Source organism: Chiloscyllium punctatum, chromosome 26 (assembly GCF_047496795.1).
Source record: "Chiloscyllium punctatum isolate Juve2018m chromosome 26, sChiPun1.3, whole genome shotgun sequence".
In the NCBI taxonomy this organism is placed as follows: domain Eukaryota; kingdom Metazoa; phylum Chordata; class Chondrichthyes; order Orectolobiformes; family Hemiscylliidae; genus Chiloscyllium; species Chiloscyllium punctatum.
In genome coordinates this window covers 45,442,960-45,466,721 of record NC_092764.1, presented here as the reverse complement: position 1 = coordinate 45,466,721, position 23,762 = coordinate 45,442,960, and the positions used below count along the sequence as shown (strand labels likewise).

Genomic DNA, 23,762 nt, shown 5'->3' with positions numbered 1-23,762 from the left:
CCCCTCAAAGATCAACAAGGCGGTCTTTGTGTGGAGCTGCAGAAAATGGGGGAGATACTAAACGAGTATTTTGCATCAGTATTTACTGTGGGAAAGGCTATGGAAGATTAGAAAGTAGTGAAATAGATGGTGACACCTTGCAAAATGTCCATATTACAGAGGACAAAGTGCTGGATGTCTTGAAATGCATAAAGGTGGATAAATCCCCAGGACCTGATCAGGTGTACCATAGAACTCTGTGGGAAGCTAGAGAAGTGATTGCTGGGCCTCTTGCTGAGATAGTAACAGGAGAGGTGCTGGAAGACTGGAGGTTGGCTAATGTGGTGCCACTCTTTAAGAAGGCAGTAAGGACAAGCCAGGCAACTATAGACCAGTGAGCCTGACGGGGGTGGTGGGCAAGTTGTTGGAGGGAATCCTGAAGGACAGGATGTACATGTATTTGGAAAGGCAAGGACTGATTCGGGATAGTCAACATGGCTTTGTGCGTGGGAAATCATGTCTCACAAACTTGATTGTTACTTCTTCAAAAAACTCAAAGAGGATTGATGAGGGAAGAGCGGTAGATGTGATCTATACGGACTTCAGTAAGGTGTTTGACAAGGTTCCCCATGGGAGACTGGTTAGCAAGATTAGGTCTCACGGACGAAAGGGAGAACTAGTCACTTGGATACAGAACTGGCTCAAAGGTAGAAGACAGAGGGTGATGGTGGAGGGTTGTTTTTCAGACTGGAGGCCTGTGACCAGTGGAGTGCCACAAGGATCGGTGCTGGATCCTCAACTTTTTGTCATTTACATAAATGATTTGGATGTGAGCGTAATAGGCATAGTTAGTAAGTTTGCAGATAACGCCAAAATTGGAGGTGTAGTGGACAGCGAAGGAGTTTACCTCAGATTACAACAGGATCTTGACCAGATGGACCATTGGGCCGAGAATTGGCAGATGGAGTTTAATTCAGATAAATATGAGGTGCTGCATTTTGGGAAGGCAAATCTTAGCAGGACTTATACACTTAATGGTTAGGCCTAGAGAGTGTTGCTGAACAAAGAGACCTTGGAGTGCAGGTTCATATTTCCTTGAAAGTGGAGTCGCAGGTAGATAGGATAGTGAAGGCGGCTTTGGTATGATTTCTTTTATTGGTCAGAGTATTGAGTACAGGAGTTGGGAGGTTATGTTGCGGCTGTACAGGACATTGGTTAGGCCACTGTTGAAATATTGCGTGCAATTCTGGTCTCCTTCCTATCGGAAGGATGTTGTAAAACTTGAAAGGGTTCAGAAAAGATTTAGAAGGATGTTGCCAGGATTGGAGGATTTGAGCTATCGGGAGAGGCTGAACAGGCTGGGGTGTTTTCCCTGGAGCATCGGAGGCTGAGGGGTGACCTTATAGAGGCTTACAAAATTATGAGCGGCATGGATAGGATAAATAGCAAAGTCTTTTCCCTGGGGTCGGGGAGTCCAGAACTAGTGGACACAGGTTTAGGGTGAGAGGGGAAAGATATAAAAGAGACCTAAGGAGCAACTTTTTCACACAGAGAGAGTGGTATGTGTATAGAATGAGATGCCAGAGGATGTGATGGAAGCAGGTACAATTGCAACATTTAAAAGGCATTTGGGTAAATGAATAGGAAGGGTTTGGAGGGATATGGGCCGGATGCTGGCGGGTGGGACTAGATTGGGTTGGGATATCTGGTCGGCATGGACGGGTTGAACCGAAGAGTCTGTTTCCGTGCTGTACATCTCTATGCCTCTTGACTCTATAACCCACCCTCCTCTCCAGACACCTTCCCCTGCCACTGCAGGAGTTGCCCACACCTCCCCCCCTCACCTCCGTCCAAGGCCCCAAGAGAACCTTCCAAATCCATTAAAGTTTTACCTGCACTTCCACATTATTTACTCTATCCCTTGTTCCCAATGCGATCTCTTCTACATTGCGAGTAGGCGTCCAATCTCCCCAAAGTGTTTCAGAGAACATATCCAGGACACCCATACCAACCAACCCCACTGCCCTGTGCCTGAATACTTCAACTCCCCCTCCTACTCTGCCGAGGACACGCAGGTCCTGGGCCTCCTCTATCGCCACTCCCTAACCACCCAACGCCTGGAGGAAGAACACCTCATCTTCTGCCTCGGGACCCTTCAGCCCCATGGCATCAATGTGGATTTCACCAGTTTCCTCATTTTCCCCTCCCTTCACTGTACTCCAGTTCCAACCCTCCAGCTCAGCACCATCCTCATGACCTGTCCCATCTGTCCATCTTCCTTCCCATTTCTCTGTTCCAACCTATCGCCTTTACCGCCACCTGCTCCTCAGATGCTGCCTGACTTGCTGTGCTTTTCCAGCACCACACTCTCATTCAGTCATGGCTGATAGGTTTCCCTACCCCATTCTCCTACTCTCTCCCCATAATCCTTGAACTCCTTACTAAGCAAGAACCTATCTATATCTTGGTCTTAAATACATTCTGACGAGGCCATCACACCCTTTTGTAGCAAAGAGTTCCACAGATTTACCACTTGTGGGAATTTCCTCAGCTAATCTCAATTATAAAGGTCTATCCCTTCACTCTGAAGTTGTGCCCTTGGGTTCTAGTCTCTCCTATTAGTGGGCACACCTTCTCCACATCCACTCTATCCAGATCTCTCAATTTTAGTGAGGTTTCACCCCACACCCCCATCCTTCTAAACTGAGTATAGATCCAAAGACCTCAACTTCTCCTTGTATGACAAGCCCTTCATCCCTGGGATCATTCACTTCAACCTCCAGTGGACCCACTCCAATTCCAGCATGACCTTCCATAAATACAGAGCCAAAACTGCTGACAGCATTCCAAATGCAGTCTGACCAGAGCCTGATACAGCCTCAGCAGTATATCAGTTTTGGTAGGTGTTGAAGTCCTTTGGTACCTTGCCAAGCAAATGTACTTAATTTTGGGTTCTGATGTACTCACCTACCTTGGTCAAATTGCTTATTGTATGATAACTCCTGTTTACATCTTTATCCAGCATTCGTGTTCATTTTTTTGGGAAGATGTACAGGAATTCAGTTTGATAGCCTCACCGTACTAGGAGTAGAAAGCTCTCTCTTTTTATTAAAGAGATTTGATTGTCAAACTATCTTGAACACACTGCCAGCTTAAATAGCAAATATACTTCATGATACAAATTAGATAAAATTTAATTAAACATCTGGGTTGCTGTATTTTCCACCACTGGAGAACTTTTCACATTACAGGTTGCCTTTGCCTGTTGTTCACTGTAGAAAACTGGATTACAATGTTTTCACACCCTTTCCTCATATAAACCAATGAGATATTAGAATGATTCAAAACCCACAAGGACGGGATCCCACCTACGGAGGTAAACGTCTTTATATCGTCACAGCGAGGAGTAAATGCCTCGTGGTATAGTCACTCGATTGTAAAGCCAGAGACCCAGGTAACATACAAGGGACTTGAATGTGATTCAAATTCAATAAAATCCTGAAACGAGGAGTCTAATAATGACCATGAATCCCTTGTCAAGAAAAACCCCATCTGTTTCCCTAATGCCCTTTAGGGAAGGGAACTGCTGTTATTACCTGGTCTGGATGGCATGTGACTTAAGGCCCCCAGCAATGTGGTTGATATTTAGCTGCCCTCATCTTACAAACGAACAGAACATGGAATGTTACAGCACAATATAGGCCCTATACTGTTCTATTATTATCCATAAGAATGTCAAATACCCTTAATGTCAGCAAGTCTACTACTGTTGCAGGTAGCCTGTTCCATGCCCCTAATATCTGTCTTAAATCTATGTGCCTTCACTATCTGAAGAAAAAGGCTCTCACTGTCCACCCTATCTAATCCTCTGATTATCTTATCAATAAGAATAAAAAAGGTTTCTCCTGTAGAATGGGAGAGGAGGGGATGCACTATGGTGGGAGCTGACGATCAACCCAGCATTCAAAATTTGGTGTTCAATCACTTGATCAACCTCAATTTCAAACTTACAACTGAAACTTGTCATGTCCCAACTCTTGATCAATGTCTGTGCTTTCTTTTCAAGCAAACACTTCACCCCACTCTTAACGCTTGACTCTAAACTTACCATTACAGGAGCCAGGAACAGCAACCCAGTGGAAGAGATGGGAACTACAGAGTTGCCAGAGCTTGAACCAGTGGTTAGCATCAATGAGGATCCGATTGCAATTGTTATATGAAAATGTCAGATTATTGAGTAGGAAAATGTCTCATCTCATAATATAATCAGTCAAAAATGGCAAACAATTTTATATGAAATTTTGTACTGTAAAGTGTGTAAAATAAATGTGGGAATTTTTTTAAAAATGTGGGTTAAGTATTATTTATAATCTGCTTTGTTGCACATGGTTACCAATGAGCATTTGCAGAGAGGGCTAACCAAAATCAAGAAACCATTGGTCCTACAAGGATAAAATGGGTTAAGCAAGTGGATAGAAATTTGGCCATTATAGAAAAGCAGTACAGTAGAACCTCGATTATCTAAATGAGACTGGTGGGAATATTTTGTTTGGATAATCGATCTGATCACTAACTGGCACTCCAGTCACTTGTTTTCGGACATTTCTCAGTTATCTGGCAATGTACGCCATAGTGCAGTTTAGGCAACTCAGTATTCAGTTATCAGTTAATGCCATTTTTAATGGGACCTGAAGATAGAGATTGTACTGTATTGCATTTACATGAAGAGAGACAACTGAGGGATTTGGGTGTCACAAGATCAACAGCTCTTTGCATGCACCGCCAAGAGATGGACTGCAGCAATTCAAGAAAGTGGCTCATCACCACTTTAAGAGCAGCTGGATGATAAATGTTAGCCTCACCAGTGACATCCCTATCCTAATGAATTAAAACATCTTCATGTATCCTAGTGTTACTAGCAGAGTAGATGACAACCTTGTAAATCCAAAGTACTAGCCGTCTTTCCCTAAACCCCTCCACTTCTTTCTCTAAGACAGTCCTTAAAAGCCATCTCCTTGGCTGTCTGCCATACAATTTTTCTTTGTAGTTTGCAGTCAAATCTTGTTTAATATATTCAAGTCACCATCATGTCATTCAATGTTCTATTCTTTACACAGAATTCAGAAGTCAATCAGGAGGGAAAAAAAATTAAGTTTCTGCAAGACACAAATAACAGAGAATTTGCACTCTGAGATAATTTATTATAGCCTATTTGGTTCAAATTTCAAGAAACAAAAACCTTTTTGTTGCATTACTTCACTAGCATTCAGAAATGTACATTCCATCAGCTATAAGCAACCTATATTACGGCATAACTTAATGAAGGTTTCCCTTTTTTATACCAATTGTAGAAAAGTATTAACCAATCTATAAAGTATTGTTCTCTACCCCTAAAGAAAACAGTGCATATTTTGCTATTTCTCTTTAATTCTCAACTCATTAAATACATCAGCTCAGTTGAGATTTCTGTTCACACAAAATTGGACATAACTTGTGATTTATTATCCTGTATTTTAACACCATCATAAGAAACTATGCAAAATTCTACAACTTACAAAATAAGTGCTTATCAATTTAAAGTTCCTCCTCAACAATTTTTTAAAAATCCATATCTCAGCCACAAAAGTAGACTGTACCAGACTTGTTGAATGCTAGTACACTGCACCAGTAAACTTAAAACAGGATTGTACAGTAATTTGGAATCATGCATAAATAGTTTTTTTTTAAACCTATGACTCCACTATAAGTTGAATGATTACATTTAAAAAAGGGCATTAACTCTGCAGAAAAAGATCACATTATTAAAATCAAGAATATTGTTTCAGTCATGAAACATTTTTAGGTACCGATATTGGTTAAGAAATTACACAGTAATTGAGTGAGAGTAACTTTGCACTGATGTCAAGAGTCAGTGGAGAGTTACTAAAATAGCTCGTTATTTGTGAACATTGGATAACATTTTCCATTAAAACAATTTATGGCGCAGCATGGTAATGAAAATTTGATTTATAACAATATAGGTTAACCAAATCTCTGGTGACTTTTAGTGCTATGGCTGGCACCATAGTCATTGGTAAACAAGTTTTGAGGAATAAATCTAGATAAGCAGAGCTTTGAATTTTGTACTAATAAGAACTGCAGAATCCACTTATTGTGACAGCACAGTTTACACCAGTAAAAATTCTTATAACTGCTTGGTGACCACAAATGAGTAGATTTTTATGAAATAACAATTGTGCTAATCAGTCAGGTACAATCCTGTTGACAACGCATTTGTTCAGTTCAAAATCCAAGAAGTATACAAATGTTTTCTCATTACTAGTGACACTTCTGATTTTACAGACTATCTATTTCTGAGCACAATAGTGAAATTATATTCAAGCTCAAAACATATACATTAAAAACTATTGCTACAGCATACAAAATTTGAATGGTACTGTATATAATTTCATTGTTTACTCCTTGTACTATAAGTTATGATACCAGGTACATGGAAATGTTTCTTTTCCCCAAATAGTAACAGCACACAATTCACAACTGTACAGACATAAAGAACTTATTTTAAAATAAAATCCACTATCACAATCCCAGTTTCATAGTTGCAAATTATAACCTCTTACTGCTACTTTATTTTGTATTACGCCAGACATGTATTGGCAAGCAATCTTGTAACTATACTGGAAATATTCTTGATGTGGCTGCTGTTGTAACTGCATAAATTGTTTGTTTTGGATTTAGTGCGACTTTGTGGCATCAGTGCACAAAAAGTAAGTCTGTAGGTCACCTTTGCCTTTCACACTGATAATTCCTCGAGATTCACAAGAATACCCCAGTCGTCGCAAAACATTGCAGGTTTCTTCTGTCACCTAAAATCATAAATTACATAAAATACATTAATCAGATGATTGAATATAATGAAGATTTTATACTTCTAGGAATGGCAGAGCTGGGCTTGCCTGAGTTGACTGTCAGTGAGTGGGACCGCCGCATAAAATACTGCCTAAAATTTCCAAAATAAATTGCAACCTCAAGTTATTAAATCAAGACTTTTTTAAAAATGGATTTTATATATTTCACAATGAGCTGAACAAACGTCAAATTCTAGCTCAATCATTAATGTAAATTTTATTTCTTGATGTTTGGAATATAATCAAATGGGTTATGAGAGAAGTTAAGTCATTTTATTGACAATCAAACACTGTTTAAGTTTTATACACAATGCTCTTTAAAAGATCTCAAAAGGAAACCAGGTCACTTTTACCTGGATTTTGCCGAGTTCACCAGTGCTTTCCATTCTGCTAGCAACATTAACAGCATTTCCCCATATGTCATACTGGGGCTTCTGGGCTCCAATGACACCAGCAATCACAGGTCCGTGGTTGATGCCTGCAGAGAACAAAATGGACACTAAGTGAACAACAAAGTCATTCAATTTGCTTTTATATTGGAATCTGTAAGAAGATTATTTTTAGTTAGTGTCATAGAGATGTACAGCAAACAGGCCTGTCCATGCTGACCAGATATCCCAACCCAATCTAGTCCCATTTGCCAGCATTGCCCCATATCCCTCTAAACCCTTCCTATCCATATACCCATCCAGATGCCTTTTAAATGCTTTAATTGTACCAACCTCCACCACTTCCTCTGGTGGTTCATTCCATACACACATCGCCCTTTGTGAAAAAAAGTTGCCCCTTCGGTCCCTTTTATATCTTTCCCCTCTCACCCTAAAACCATGTCCACTAGTTCCGGACTCTTTTCCCCCCCCGCTCCAGGTAAAAGGCATTGTCTATTTGTCCTATCCATGCCCCTTCATGATTTTATAAACTTCTATAAAGTCACCCCTCAGCCTCCAACACTCCAGGGAAAACAGTCCCAGCCTATTCAGCCTCTTCCTATAGCTCAAATCCTCCAATCCTAGTAACATCCTTGTAAATCTTTTCTGAATCCTTTCAAGTTTCACAACATCCTTCCAACATTGAGACGACCAGAATTGCACACAGTATTCCAAAAGTGGCCTAACCAATATCCTGTATAGCCACAGCAAGACTTCCCAACTCCTATACCCAATGCTCTGACCAATAAAGGAAAGCATACCAAACACCTTCTTCACTATCCTATCTACCTGCGACTCTACTTTCAAGGAACTATGAACCTGCATGATAAGGTCTCTGTTCAGCAACGCTCCTGAGGACTTTAGCATTAAGTGTATAAGTGCTGCTAAGATTTGCTTTCCCAAAATGCAGCACCTCGCACTTATCTGAATTAAACTCCATCTGCCACTTCTCAGCCCTTTGGCCCAACTGATCAAGATCCCATTGTACTCAAAGGTAACCTTCTTTGCTGTCCACTACACCTCCACTTTTGATGTCATCTGCAAACTTACTAACTATACCTATTACGCTCCCATCCAAATTGTTTATATAAATGATGAATAGTGGTGGACCCAGCACCGATCCTTGTGGCACTCCACTGGTCACAGACTTCCAGTCTGATAAACAACCCTTCACCATCACTCTGTCTTTTACCTTTGAGCTAGTTCTGTGTCCAAATGGCTAGTTCTCACTGTATTCAATGAGATCTAACCTTGTCAAACACCTTCATGAAGTCGATATAGATTACATCTACTGCTCTGCCCTCAATCAATCATCTTTGTTACTTCTTCAAAAAACTCAATCATGTTCATAAGACATGATTTCCCATGCACAAAGTCATGCTGACTATCTCAAAGTCCTTGCCTTTTCAAATATATGTACATCCTGTGCCTCAGTATTCCCTTCAACAAGTTGTCCACCACTGGTGTCAAGCTCACCGGTCTATAGTTCGCTGGATTTTCCTTACCACTTTTCTTAAATAGTGGCACCACATTAGCCAACCTCCAGTATTCTGGCACCTCACTTGTGACTATCGATGATACAAATATCTCAGTCAAAGGCCCAATAATCACTTCCCTAGCTTCCCACAGAATTCTGGGTTACACTTGATCAGGTCCTGCAGGTTTATCCACCTTTATGCATTTCAAGACATCCAGCACTCCTCTTCTGTAACATGGACATTTTTCAAGATGTCACCATCTATTTCCCCACATTCTATATCTTCCATGTCATTCTCCATCGTAAACACTGATGCAATATACTCTTTTAGTATGTTCCCCATCTCCTGTGGCTCCACACATAGGCCACCTTGCTGATCTTTGAGGGGCCCTATTCTCTCCCTAGTTGCCCTTTTGTCTTTAACATTTTCATAAAATCCCTTCAGATTCTCCTTTTTTATTGTAAACATATTTATTAGCAAAATAACTTCTTGAATTTACAAAAATATAAAGTTTTTGAAAATATAACAAATACCAGTATAATTTTAAAAAATGCAAATTACAATACAACTACTGTCTAACTTACCCTATAATACAAAACAAAACCAAACACTGTGCAAAACACCACCAATAAATAAGTAAGTGATAAATAAAACAAAAAAGACAACAAGGGAAAACACAAGAACACAAAACACACACACACCTGTATTAACATCAGGACTCCTCCCTCCAGAACCCAGGACTCAGCAAACCTAACCATCCTGGTTAAACGAATGCCCTAGTTAAGGCAGCAGACAGATCTATGTCCAAATAACCCAAAAAGGGCTGCCATGTCTTATAAAATAGGCTTGTTGTGCGGTGCACCATGTTTGTGAAAAATATCCAAACGAGATGGACGGGCACTACATTCGGATAATTGATTATTTGATTTCCTCTGGGGTTCGGAGTTTTCTGTGAAGTCTGCTCCCCGTTCAGGAAACTAGGCAGCAGCACAACGCATGCGAGCGCCCGCCTGTCCTTACCCTTCCACACAACGCCCCATCCCCTTGCTCACCTCCACCCCCCCCCCACCCCCCCCCCCCAAACCCGTACCTCGGCCCGCTCTCCAACCCCATCCCCCCACCTGTCCTCCAAGTCCATCCACCCCCACCCCACCCTTGGATGCCCAGGTTCCTCTGCCTCTTTTTAACTTCATCGAAGGACTTCCTCTTACGAATTACAGCAGCTGAAAAATGCTGGAAAAACATGATTTTTCCCTTTGTGCAACAGTGCCTGTGGATCTTTCCCCAATAATCTGGAAGCTTCTAGCACTCTTTGCTTGTCCCTGTATGGGAGGAAGTGCACTGGGACCACGCGAGGTTGCTATACCGACCCAGACCTGTGCACTGCGACCCGATAAACCCTTTCAATCTGCAAGGAGGAGTGCAGATGCTGGAGATCAGAGCTGAAAATGTGTGGCTGGAAAAGCGCAGCAGGTCAGGCAGCATCCAAGGAGCAGGAGAATCGACATTTCGGGCATGAGCCCTTCCTTTCAATCTGCAGCCTGCTGGACTCGATTTGAAGGCCCAGGAACTGTGGCAGTCAGTTTTCAAAGAAGCTGACTGGCTGCCCACTTTATTTCACCCTCTGGGCACCCGACAATCTGAAGATTCGTCCTCCAACCTTGATTTTCAAGGTCATCGACCTGATCTCGCAAGGCCCGCACTTCCTGCTCCAGTACCTGGATCCATCCGGACAAGGACTCAATCGCCACTTCCAAGGTCGAACTATCCACCTCTTCCATCTGCTCCCCAAGGCCCTGCAGCTCCTGTCATGTTTCTGCAGCATGGATGCAATGAGGTTGGACCAGGGCATGGATCTCCTTGATCGCAGCCTCAACCTTTGTGGTAAGTCTCGCCATCTCCACCACCAATTCCTGAGAGTCCGTCAGGTCCCCTGGTGGTTCAGGGGAGGCTGCTGCGGTGGTCTCTGGTGTGCCCGGTGCTGCAGACAAGTGTCCTCCTTGCTGCTGTTTGCTTGCTCCTTTTCCTTTTGGGATCCTTCCCACTCCAAATTGTCAATGAATATGTGTTCAAGTTTTTAAATTAATAACTCCTCCATATACGTTGGCCAAGGATGGTTAAGAAAACACCAATATGCCTTGGCTGTTAGGCAGAGCCGTCCCCACCAGTTCTACTGAATCACTGCCATCTTAGTGAGTCCCCTTGGATTCTCCTTAACTCTATTTGCCAAAGCCCTACCTCATGTCCCCTTTTTGCCCTCCTGATTTCCCCGTTGAGTATATTCCTACTAGCTTCATACTCTAACGATTCACTCGCGCTCTCCTGTCTATACCTGACATATGCTTCCTTGTTTTTCTTAAATAAAAACCTCAATTTCTCTAGTCATCCAGCTTTCCCTACACATATCAGCCTTTCCTTTCACCCTAACAGGAGTATACTGTCACTGGACTCTCTCATTTTTGAAGGCTTCCCATTTTCCTGCTGTCCCTTTACCTGCAAACATCTGCCCCCAATCAGATTTTGGGAGTTCTTGCCTAATACCATCAAAATTGGCCTTCCTCCAATTTCGAACTTCAACTTTTAGATCCGGTCTATCATTTTCCATCACTATTTTAAAACTAATAGAATTATGGTCACTGGCCCCAAAGTGCTCCCCCACTGACACCTCAGTCACCTGCCCTGCCTTATTTCTTAAGAGTAGGTCTGGTTTTGCACCTTCTGTAGTAGGTACATCCATATACTGAACCAGAAAACTTTCTTGCACACACTTAACAAATTCCTCTCCATTTCCTCTCCTTAATACTATGGCAGTCCCAGTCTATGTTTGGAAAGTTAAAATCCCCTACCATAACCACCCAATTATTCTTACAGATCACTAAAATCTCCTTACAAATTTGTTTCTCAATTTCCCACTCACTATTAGGGGTCTATAATACAATCCCAATAAGGTGGTCATTCCTTTCTTATTTCTCAGCTCTACCCAAATAACTTCCCTAGATGTATTCATTGGAATATTTTTCCAATGTACAGTAGTAATGCTATTCTTTAGCAAAAACACCCCCCCCCCCCCCCACCCCTTCTCTTTCCTCCCTTTTTATCCTTCCTGTAGCATTTGTATCCTGGAACTTTAAGCTGCCAGTCCTGCCCATCCCTGAGCCATGTTTCTGTAATTGCTTTGATATCCCAGCCCCATATTCCTAACAATTCTCTGAGTTCTGTCTTCCCTGTTGGGCCTCTTGCATTGAAGTAAATGCAGTTTAATTTATCAATCCTACCTTGTTCTCTGCTTTGTTCCTGCCCTGACTGTTTAACTCACTCCTTTTCCCAACGGAACCAGTCTCAGACTGATCTCTTTCCTCACTATCTCCCTGGGTCCCACCCCACTACCTTAATAGTTTAAATCATTCCGAGCTAGTCCAGCAAATCTCCCTGCCAGTATATTAGTTCCCTTCCAATTCAGGTGCAATCCATCCTTCTTGTACAGGTCACTTTTACCCTGAAGAGATTCCAATGATCCAAAAATGTGAATCCTTCTCCCATACACGAGTTCCTCAGCCATGCATTCATCTGCTCTATCCTCCTATTCCTACCCCCACTAGCTCATAGCACCAGGAGTAATCCAGATATTACTCCCTCTAAGACCTTTTTAAATTCCTGCCTAACTTCTTATATTCTCCCTTCAGAATCTCATCCCTTTTCCCTTCCTAGTTCCAACGTGTACAATGACCTCCTGCTGGTCCTTCTCCCCTTTGAGAGCATTCTGCACCCTCTCTAAGATATCCTTGATTCTAGCACCAGGGAGGTAACACACCATTCTGATTCTCTCTAGTGCATCTGACTAGAGAGTTCCCTATCACAATCGATCGCTTGGAACCAGACGTACCCTTTATTGCACTAAAGCCAGTCCTGATACCAGAAACTTGGCTGTTTGTGCTACATCCCCCAAGAGTCTTTCAGCCCCTCCATTTTCCAAAACAGCATACTTGTTTGAGATGGGGATAGCCACAGGAGACTTCTACCCTACTTGCCATCCTGTCCTACCTTTCCTAGAATTACCCATCTGCTTGTCTGTATCTGCGGCTTTTCTTCCTTCGGATAACTACCATCCATCATACCCCCTAGCTCCTGTAAATTCCTCAATTCCTCTATCTGACGCTCCAAGCAATCTGATAGGATTCGTAACCAGAGACACTTCCTGTAGATATAATAATTAGTAACATGGAAATGCTTCCTAAACTCCCACATCTGATAGGAAGAACATATCACTCTACTAAAGGCCATCTTTGCTCCTTCAGAATCTACAGAAAATAGCACCGCCTTTTTGCTCTTAAAAGCAAAAGTGCTCCAGGCCAACTTAGTACTTACGGTTTATATTTATAAAATTTAATCAAGACACAGATCTCAATAAAACATATAATTAAGATAGAACCCACTCTACTCACTACTGTAGACTTACAGCAAGGTTACACGTTAAAAGCTGTGCACTTATCTGTTCCTGTGCTGTAAGCTCTCCTGCACACGTCCCTCCAAGGTCAGCTGTGAATTTCGCGGTTTGTTAATTTTTTTTCTAGATGCCCTCCGATATGGGTAATTATTATGGACAATGGAATATAACAGGGCGGCACGGTGGCTCAGTGGTTAGCACTGCTGCCTCACAGCACCAGGGAACCCAGGTTCAATTCCAGTCTCAGGCAACTATATGGAATTTGTGCATTCTCCCCTGCATGGGTTTCCTCCCACAGTCCAAAGATGCGCAGGCCAGGTGGATTAGCCATGGGAAATGTAGTGTTAGGTTATAGGGTAGGGGCTTGGGTTTGGGAGGGATGCTGTCCAGAGGGTCAGTGTGAACTCGATGGGTCAACTGGCCTGCTTCCACATTGTAAGAATTCTATGATAATCATATGTATCTCTCCTAAGGCTTTCAAATTTCCACAATGGGGAATGAACAGTTGAATGACACTGTTATTGGTAAAATTATTTTAGTTTTGGAAAACAATCAGTATGTATTTTATTTACATAAAAACATCAGCTTTTGTTTAAACTGCCTCTAAAGACAATGATTTGCAAGTCTTTCTGGAACTAAACATATTTAGTAAGTGCAGCTAAGTAAGTGTTTGCAATGCTGCCAGAATTATAGAAACTAACTTACCAACCCGCAGTTTAAAATTATTGAAAGAATGTCGATTGATGCCATCCAGTTTACTCATTAATGCAGTGGCAAACTCCACCATGATGCCAATGTGAGTACAAGGTTTTTCACTATCCTGACACAGCAATAAAACAAATGCAATATTTAAATCAAGTGTACTATATGTAAAAATGATGTTAAAATTTAACCACAGAACATCACAGCTCAGAGATAAGAAATACCCATAATAAAGGTTACATTACAAATTATCATACTACGACCTAGTACATGTTCCCAGCATTGCATACAAATATAAAATGTTTAGATAAAATATTTCTTATGGAATCAACAGGAATGCTCATCTTAGTTTCTACAATTAGGATTCATTGAATCAAGTAAGTCAACTTATTCTGAATTGAGACAGAAAATTACTAATGGAAATAAAAGCAAAAAATGCTGGGAATGTGCATCAAGTGCTGATGAACCAACAACATTTTTAGATTTTGTTTAAATTCCCAACAATCCTTTCCTTTTTTCTGAACAATTAGCACTGAAGTAATTTTGAGTAACTTAATGAGTCAGTATTTTAATCATAGAAGCAGATGAGCTGAATGGTGTAGACTTCATTCTGGGGAGTGGGGGGGGGCGGCAGTGGGATAGAGTCAGGCCTGTCACACCTGACACAGATGGCTACAGAATCTTCCAACTGCCAAGATGGGCTGATTAGGGGCCCAGTTATGTTGTTATTTTGGCTTGTTATACTGTTCCTTACTCCTAGATAGAGTGGTGCTGGAAAAGCACAGCAGGTCAGGCAGCATCTGACGAGCAGGAAAATCGACATTTCGGGCAAAAGCCCTTCATCAGGAATGAGGCAGGAAGCCTCCAGGGTGGAGAGATAAAAGGGGGGTGGGGGGGGGGTAAAGGTAGCCAAGGAAGGTGGAGTGAATAATGGAAAGGAGGATTGGCAGGTAAGACAGGTCAAGAGGATCGTGCTGAGCTGGAAGGTTGGAACTGGGTAAGTTGGGGGTGGGGGGGGAAGAGGGGAAATGAGGAATCTGGTAAAGTCCACATTGATGCCCTGGGGTTGTAGTGTTCCGAGGTGGAAGATGAGGTGTTCTTCCTCCAGGCGTTGGGTGGTGAGGGAACAGTGGAGGCCCAGGACCGGCATGTCCTCAGCAGAGTGGAAGGGGGAGTTGAAATGTTGGGCTACAGGGCGGTGGGGTTGATTGGTGCGGGTGTCCCGGAGATGTTCCCTAAAGTGTTCTGCGAGAAGGCATCCAGCCTCCCCAGTGTAAAGGAGGCTACATCGGGAGCACCGGATACAATAAATGACATTGGTGAATATGCAGATGAAACTTTGATGGATGTGGAAGGTGAGGGGGGGGGGGGGGGGGGGGAGGTGTGGCCACATGGTTTGCAATTCCTGCAGTGGCAGGGGATGGTGCCAGGAGGGGAGGGTGGCTTGTTGGGGGACATAGATCTGACCAGGTAGTCACAGAGGGAATGGTCTTTGCAGAAAGCGGAAAGCGTTGGGGAGGGAAATATATCCCTGGTGGTGGGGTCCATTTGGAGGTGGCAGAAATGTCGGCGGATGATGCAGTTTATAAGAATGTTGATAGGGTAGAAGGAGAGGTCCAGGGGGTTTCTGTCCTTGTTGTGGTTGGAGGGGTAGGGTTGGAGGGCGGAGGTGCGGGACGTGGATGAGATGCGATGGAGGGTATCTTCAACCACGTGGAAAGGGAAATTACTGTCTTTAAAGGAGGCGGTCATCTGGTGTGTTCTGTGGTGGAAGTGGTCCAACTGTGGTGGAACTTCACCAACACATTCCACCTCGACCTTAAATTCATCTGGACCATCTCTGATAACTCCCTCCCCTTCCTGGGCCTCTGCACAGCCATCAATAACAGACTTAACACTGACATTTTTTTTTTTTTTACACACCCACCGACTCTCACAGCTACCTGGATTTCACCTCTTCCTACCCTACCTCCTGCAAAAATGCCATCCCATATTTCCAATTCCTCCACCTCTGCTACTGTAATTTCCCTTCCCACGTGGTTGAAGATGCCCTCCAACGCATCTCATCCACATTCCACACCTCCACCTTTAAACCCCACCCCACAAACCGCAACAAGGACAGAACCCCCAGTCCTCACCTTCCACCCTACCAACCTTCGCATAAACCGCATCATTCACCAACATTTCTGCCACCTCCAAATGGACACCACTACCAGGGATATATTTCCCCCTCCACCCCTTTCCTCAAAGACCGTTCCCTCCATGACTACCTGGTCAGGTCCACACCCCTCAACAACCCACCCTCCCGTCCAGGCACCTTCCCCTGCCACCGCCACTGCAGGAATTGCAAAACTTGTACCCACACCTCCATCCGAGGCCCCAAAGGAGCCTTCCACACCCAAAGTTTCACATACACATCCACTAATGTCATTTATAATACCCGGTGCTCCCGATGCCTTCCTTTACATTGGGGAGACTGGATGCCTTCTCGCAGAACGCTTTAGGGAACATCTCCAGGACACCCGTACCAATCAACTCCACCACCCTGTGGCTGAACATTTCAACTCCCCCTCCCACTCTGCCAAGGACATGGAGGTCCTGGGCCTCCTCCACCGCTGTTCCCTCACCACCCGACGCCTGGAGGAAGAACGCCTCATCTGCTGCCTCGGAACACTTCAACCCCAGGGCATCAATGTGGACTTCACCAGTTTCCTCATTTCCCCTCCCCACACCATACCCCAGTTACAACCTTCCAGCACAGCACCATCCTCATGACCTGTCCTACCTGACAATCTCCCTTCCCACCTATCCACTCCACCCTCCTCTCTGACCTATCACCTTCATCCCCACTTCCATACATCTATTGTACTCTTGGCTACCTTCTCCCCAGCTCCACCCCCCCTCCCATTTATCTCTCTGCCCTGAAGGCTCCCTGATGAAGGGCTTTTGCTTGAAACATCTATTTTCCTGCTCCTCGGATGCTGCCTGACCTGCTATGCTTTTCCAGCACCACTCTAATCTAGACTCTGATTTCCAGCATTTGCAGTCCTCACTTTTGCCAGTCCTTTACTGCTATGCTACTCCAATCACCACCAATGGACCTTTATAGCTCCAATGACAAATTAATGACAGGGAAGTGACAGATGAGTGGTCCCATCGCTGGACTGTGATCAAGGTAACATTCTGGGAACCTGGGTTCAAATTTGATGGTGAAATTTGAATTCAATAAAAATCTGTAATTAAGAGTCCGATGGTGACCATGAACCCACTATTGGAAAAACTCATCTGGTTCACTAATGACCTCTGCCATCCTTATCTGGTCTGGCCTACCTACACTTATCTAACCTCTCTGGGCAATTAGGGATGGGTAATAAATGTTGGCCTGACCAGGGGTGCCCCATCCAATGAATTTTAAAAAGGCCCAATGAATCCCCACTCATCTCCTATCTCCCACATACCAACCAAAAATAGTGAGTAAGTTAGAGTCATAGAGGTATACGGCACAGAAACAGGCCGCTTAGCCCAACTCATCAATGCTGACCAGGTTTCCTAAACTGCCAGCCTATCAGCTCTAGAGAGGGCAACTTCATCCCCAGTGAGGGGCAGATGTCAGCTCACTTACAGCAAGTTAAAAACAAAGGGCATAATTCTTTCTTGTCTACCAGGTCACCACTGATTTTCCTTACACCAAACCAGGTATTAACTTTTAGCCTGTTAACATTTTAGAACAGATTATGTTTACATGCTTATAGTCAAAAGCAACAGACTTTCCTTTTCAAAAGTTAAGGGGGAGGGGATTTAAATAATTCAATAGCTTTTCAGCTCTGCATATACTATTCATCCTTCAGGAGAACATTTTACTCCACCAATTAAAGGAGTGGAATAGATCTTGCAGGTTGAGGCTGAATGAAAATTGGATCTTTTCATCTCTGCACTGAATGTAACTGGACCAGGTAATTCATAAATCATGGCTGTGCACGTCACGTTCTTCAGCCATTTTGCTACTGCCGAGAATGGGATCAGCTGCAAGTGAGAATGGAACATCTGGGGTGCAGCCCCTTCTCCCATTTTGAAAGGTCCACAGAGTTTCCCATACTCTGCAAAAATATGACCCATAGTGCTCATACTGAGATCACCTCAGTTTAAAAAAAACACATTGTTTGAAAACTACAGAAGGTGCTTAGGCACAATCTGCACGTGAAGTACGATTTTATGAGAACTATGATGTGGAGGTGCTGTATTGGACTGGGGTTGGGAAGGTCAAAAGTCGCACGACACCAGATTTATTTGAAATCTCAAGCTTTCAGAGTGCTGCACCTTTGTCAGGTGAAGTGAAGAGAGCACCAGGCACAGACTTTATAATCAGAGAGATCCAAAGATCATACAAATGGTGTGAGTGGAATGTCGACAGGTCAAATAATAGGTTTCTGCTGGAGATCAAGAGTGTCAGGTAGTGTGAGTAAAGTGTCAACAGCTGAATAACAAGTGGAGGGATGAACTATAACCGATTAATTGAGGCAGAGAAATAATTACAAAACATTCCGTAGCCATGAAGACGGCCTTATCCATGATCTTGGGTTCATGTCACGCTATATGTGACCCCACAATACTGTTCTATAAATCTTCCTTACTGTCCTGTTTTGACACCATGACCTTGATAATTTATTATAATCTACCTTAATTAGTTTGTAGAGTTTTAGATTACTTGTTACTTTGGTTAGACCTTCAGCTTGTAAATCTTAGCATGTAAACCTAGTATGTTAGTCTAATCTTTTGGTTTATCTCCAGCACTACTTTATTTTGACATTTTTGTAATTATCTTAATGCCTCAATAAATTGGATTATAGGTCATCCCTTCAATTGCTATTCAGCTGTTGACATTTTACTCACACCACCTGACTCTCTCGATCACCTGCAGAGACCTATTATTCGGCCTGTCAACAATCCACTCTCAACACATGTATGATCTTTTGATCTCTCTGCTTATAAAGTCTGTGCCTGGGTGCTCTCTTCACTTCACCTGATAAAGGAGCAGTGCTGTGAAAGCTTGACAGAACAAACTAGGCATTTTTGTTTGTTGAAGTATAAATTAACATAAAAACAATAGGTTAAATGATCATCACCTTAATGTTGCTTTTTCTGAAGAGGAAGTGATGTAAACAAAATGTGTTAAATGGACACAAATAAACAAGGACACAATATAAAACTTCCTGGAGCCAAATTATATTGGCAAATTACCATTATTGTCTGTCATAGTCTTAATTCCAATGACAAGTCTAACCAAAGCTCAGATCGAATTGATTAGATAGTGAAAGCTGAACTGTACCACGATGAACTGTTCATAGTTTTTTTCAATTACTGGAATAGCATTTCATTAAATTAAAAAATTGATACAAAAACAAATTCTTCAAGTTGATATAACAGCACTTTTGCCCCCCAAGTATAATTACAGTTTTAAAAATAAACCAAATCACCAAGTAACTCAAGAATGAAAACAAATTGTTTACATTTATTGTAGGGTTTCAAGAGAAAAAGGCTGTGCACATGGTGTCAGGGCTACGTGGGCTTACCTGCTTATTTTCCTGGCCAATGGTAAGACCTGCAGCAGCCATATAGGTGCTCCCAATAGTTTTTATCTTTTCAACACTACTAAACTTTGGCTTTGACAAAAGCTGTAAAAGAAATGCAGCAAATTTACAAAAATGTTTTCCACATAATGTACACAAAACGTATAAGCTACAATAACAATCTTGCCAAAATAATTTACCTCATCAAAGTCTGCTATGATTTCATTTAACAATCTCAGGCACTCAAGTCCCTCCTTGTTTACGTCGCATTCTGTGTAAAATTCTTTGAAATCCGGAATTGATGCAAACATGATACACACGCAGTCATAAGACTGATGGTACAAATCCTACACAAGAAAAGTTTCCACAAATCAACATTAAACATGTTTACAGAATGTTTAATACATATAGATCTGTACACTGTAATTTAGAATAGTTGTCCCCAGGTTTCCTCTCTTTCTCCTCCTTTTCTCAGGAATTCATGCTGAGTTGTCGCAGTGTGGCATTCAGTTACCTTCTGGCAACTCATTCATGTGTCATTCTTCAAGTGTAGATCCAAACATTCCACTAATATATTCAAGCACTAGGAAAATCTTTATTTCAAGTGATACACTCTATTTGGCAACATTGCCAACACCAAAACCATACAGATAAAATAAACTTCCTTTCATCTGTCTGGAGCATTGTGATCCTGTTCGGGACCATCAATGTTTAAAAAAGAAATCTGAACATGCAACAATTATTCAACAGAACCGCACCACAAGATTACATACATTTAAACAAAAGCAAATGTTATTGGATATAAACTGAAAGTAAACAAGAATCACATGCTTAAAACTATAGCTGTATGCTATAAATGGGGAACTAACTAACCAACTAAACCCAGTTCTCCTTTTTACTTCCTCTTAAGCACTAGCTTGTGTTACAAGATTTTAATGGGTTTGTCATAGCCTTCAAAATTCATTGGCATTTTCCACAGAATTCCAGCTGTTCATTCATGGCTAAGAGTCATTGAGGGTTCTTCCATTAGCTTTTTTGGTCAATGGGAGCCTGTAACTTTTCTTTACAGACACGAGTGATTGTGAATGCCTCATTTCCCTGCTCAGATTGTCAGCAATCACCCAACTACCTTTCTACAAACTGACTCTCTTGACTGCTTTCTGCCAACGGCACGGTTATGTCCACAGTATGCTTCTTCCACTACATGCAAGCTTGCCTGTTTCTCCATGAGGAAATACAAACCCACACTGGGCCCATCCATATTCTATGTAGTGAATGAAGAAGTTTGGTATTTCTTTGTCTGAAATGCAAGCCCAATTGAACACAATCTCCTGTCAGCTCTCAATCTGGTAACATGCAGCCTACACTACCTTAAGCCTGTTCGCCAAACCAAACCACCTGCTTCCGTTAGCAAACCCAGACAGATAAATAAAACTGAAGAATAGTTTAACCAAGGCTCCATCTCAATGGAAATGTGGTATATTTTGAGCCAAATAGAAATGGAAATAAATTATTTTACTCTCAACACAACTCTTTAATTCTATAACCTATGTGAACAATTTGTATTGCCAATTCATGACCTGCCTCTCTCAGAACTGCTGGCCCAATTCAGGGATTCTCTTGTTTGCAACCGCTGTTTACCTTTGTTTGATATTTTCAATGAAAGTTTTCTTCACAAACCCATCTTTAAAGCCATAAAGGATGACAGAGAGGTTTGTAAAGAAATAATGATCGATTAAACGTGTGGGCAACACTTAGCAGATAGGAGTTTAGTGCAGGAATAGATTATTTATTTTAACAGAAAGAACAGAAAAATGGCTTATTTAAATGAAGGAAGAATGTAGAATGCTGCAATGCAGAAGAATCTGCATGTCCTTGTACATCATAAAATGTTAGCAAGTTGGTACTGTTGGTCATTATGAAGGCAAATGGAAAACTGGCCTTTATTGCAAAGGGTTTGGAGTATAAAAGCAGAGAAAATTTGTAATAAGTGTAAACAATAACGATAATACCAGGGTATATAGTTTTGTCTCTTTTCTAAAGGAGGGATATATTTGCATGGGAAACCGTGCAGGGAAAGTGCACCAGGTCAGTTCCTGGGGTGAAGAGATTGTCTGGTGAAGAACTGGTTGAGCAGGCCGAATCTATACTCATTGGATTTTACAAGCATGAGATGATCTCTTTGAATCTTAAGATTCTTAAGAAACTCTCGAGAGTAGATGCTGTAAGGATGTTTTCTCTCATGAGGAATTCTAAAACTAGAGGCCACTGTTCATAAATAACAAGGCTTGATTTTGAGACTGAAGTGAGAAGGACTTTGTTGTCACAGAGAGTTATGTTACTTTTTGGAATTCTCTTCAATAGACAGCAATGCATGTTGGGTCATTGAATATGCTCAAGGCTGAAGTAGATTGTTGATCAGTGACAGAGTCAAGGGTTACAAAGAGACAGGCAGTAAAGTTGAGTTAAGGCCACAATCACATCAGCCGTGATTGTACTGAAAGGGAGAGCAAGGTCAATGGGCCAAATGGCCTATTCTTGCTCCTATTTGGATCGGATGAGGATTACTTACAGTGTGGAAACAGGCCCTTCGGCCCAACAAGTCCACACTGACCCGCTGAAGTGCAACCCACCCAGACCCATTCCCCTACATTTACCCCTTCACCTAACACTACGGGCAATTTAACATGGCCAATTCACCTGACCTGCACATTTTTGGACTGTGGGAGGAAACCGGAGCACCCGGAGGAAACCCACGCAGACACGGGGAGAATGTGCAAACTCCACACAGTCAGTTGCCTGAGGCAGGAATTGGATCTGGGTCTCTGGCGGTGTGAGGCAGCAGTGCTAACCACTGTGCCGCCCACTTATGGTATTATGGGATGTCCATCTTCCCAACTCTGTGCCGTTCACATTCACCACTCACAAAGCAGTAGAGTTGTTAAATAAAATCTTATCAAATTGAAACTCAGTATTGAATGCTGGAACTAGAAGACATGCCAGTTAATACCTGCTTCAGAATATCAGGTTGAAATGTAAGACGGAATCTGACTTCTTCATTCCTACAGTGAAACCAGTTTGATTCAAGTGCTTACACCATGTGGATACGATACTATTATAGTTACTATTATAGGAACAGATGGTATTTTGCTGAGGACGATCAAACCAGGTGAAAGACTAATTTGGTACTTGCTATCAATGGAGAAACTGTTTTTGTTCGGGGGAAAAACTAACCCTTGGTTGAACCATGATTTTGCATTTGGATGGTTTTGCTACAAAATGTACAACTGCCAACAACTAAACACTCCCTTGCATAATGTAATAAATCATCTTGACCATCGCTAGCTATAAACGCCTAAATGGGCAGCAATTAATCTGATATTGGCAAATATTGATGGGTGCAAGAAATCCATACCTCGTTCTTTTTATTTTCGCCAATGAAGTGCTCAGCGACGTGCCCTGGCAGTACATTTTCCAATAACAGTCGATTCAAATTCTCCATTGTCTCGATTTCTTCCCTTTCTTTTTTAAATTTATTCTTCCATATGAAGTCTAGTCTACAATAATATTCATTCTGCAAAACAAAAACAAGCTGTTTTTGCCCCCTACTGATATAATTGCAGAGAAAAGGTACACGTTACAGCTATGCAATTATTTTTACCTGCTTCATCAGAAACAGCAGGGTGAACCCAAACAGGAGGAGGTAAAAGCTCCCCATAATCTTGGGGTTTTTCACGGGAGTTACATTGTCACTGCTGATAAATGGAAATCATGAAGTTAGTTCCTCGTATTTAAATTGAACATTGTCTTGATTTAAATTCAGGAACAATAAAGATACTTCTGTGACTATTTGCTAAATATGTAATCATCATTCAATAAACAGAAGCAAAATATATTGCACACATTTACAGTCTCTATATTACATAACTTAGAATCATGCAAAACAGAAGAGTTCCTTTGACCCATTGTGTCTGTATCAGCAAAGTTACACTAAATTTACACTAGTCCCACTTTTCCATACTGAGCTTTAAATGTTATGTCATTTCTAGTACACATTAAAGTTTATCTTTTAAAAAGATTATGAGGTTTCATGCCTCAATTATCCTCCCATGTAGTACATTCCAAACTCCCACCACTTTCTGGGTTAAATCATTATTCCTCAAATCCTCAACCTCCTGCCTTTCACCTTAAACGTATGCTCTCTTGCTACTGAGGGGAACATCTGCTTTCTGCCCATGCCCTTCATAGCAGGGGGA

At 42.0% G+C, this 23,762-nt stretch overlaps 2 protein-coding genes across 9 annotated transcripts in view; one reads left to right on the top strand and one right to left on the bottom strand.

Annotated features, from left to right (window-relative positions):
• The window catches only part of brd7 (bromodomain containing 7), a 53,555-nt gene extending 49,229 nt beyond the window's left edge, over positions 1 to 4,326 (top strand). For both annotated transcript variants that reach the window (XM_072547333.1, XM_072547334.1), the window contains one exon: positions 4,096 to 4,326. In XM_072547333.1, the coding sequence (XP_072403434.1) occupies positions 4,096 to 4,199 (104 nt within the window). In that variant the 3' untranslated portion in view covers positions 4,200 to 4,326. The remainder of the gene's footprint in view (positions 1 to 4,095) is intronic.
• An 841-nt stretch (positions 4,327 to 5,167) lies between these two features.
• adcy7 (adenylate cyclase 7) overlaps positions 5,168 to 23,762 on the bottom strand; it is a 185,968-nt gene continuing 167,373 nt past the window's right edge. For all 7 annotated transcript variants that reach the window (XM_072547328.1, XM_072547327.1, XM_072547325.1 and 4 more), the window contains 7 exons: positions 23,168 to 23,261; positions 22,922 to 23,080; positions 19,707 to 19,853; positions 19,510 to 19,611; positions 13,943 to 14,057; positions 7,241 to 7,365; positions 5,168 to 6,845 (listed from right to left, as the gene is read on the bottom strand). In XM_072547328.1, coding sequence (XP_072403429.1) covers positions 6,714 to 6,845; positions 7,241 to 7,365; positions 13,943 to 14,057; positions 19,510 to 19,611; positions 19,707 to 19,853; positions 22,922 to 23,080; positions 23,168 to 23,261 — 874 coding nt within the window. In that variant the 3' untranslated portion in view covers positions 5,168 to 6,713. The remainder of the gene's footprint in view (positions 6,846 to 7,240; positions 7,366 to 13,942; positions 14,058 to 19,509; positions 19,612 to 19,706; positions 19,854 to 22,921; positions 23,081 to 23,167; positions 23,262 to 23,762) is intronic.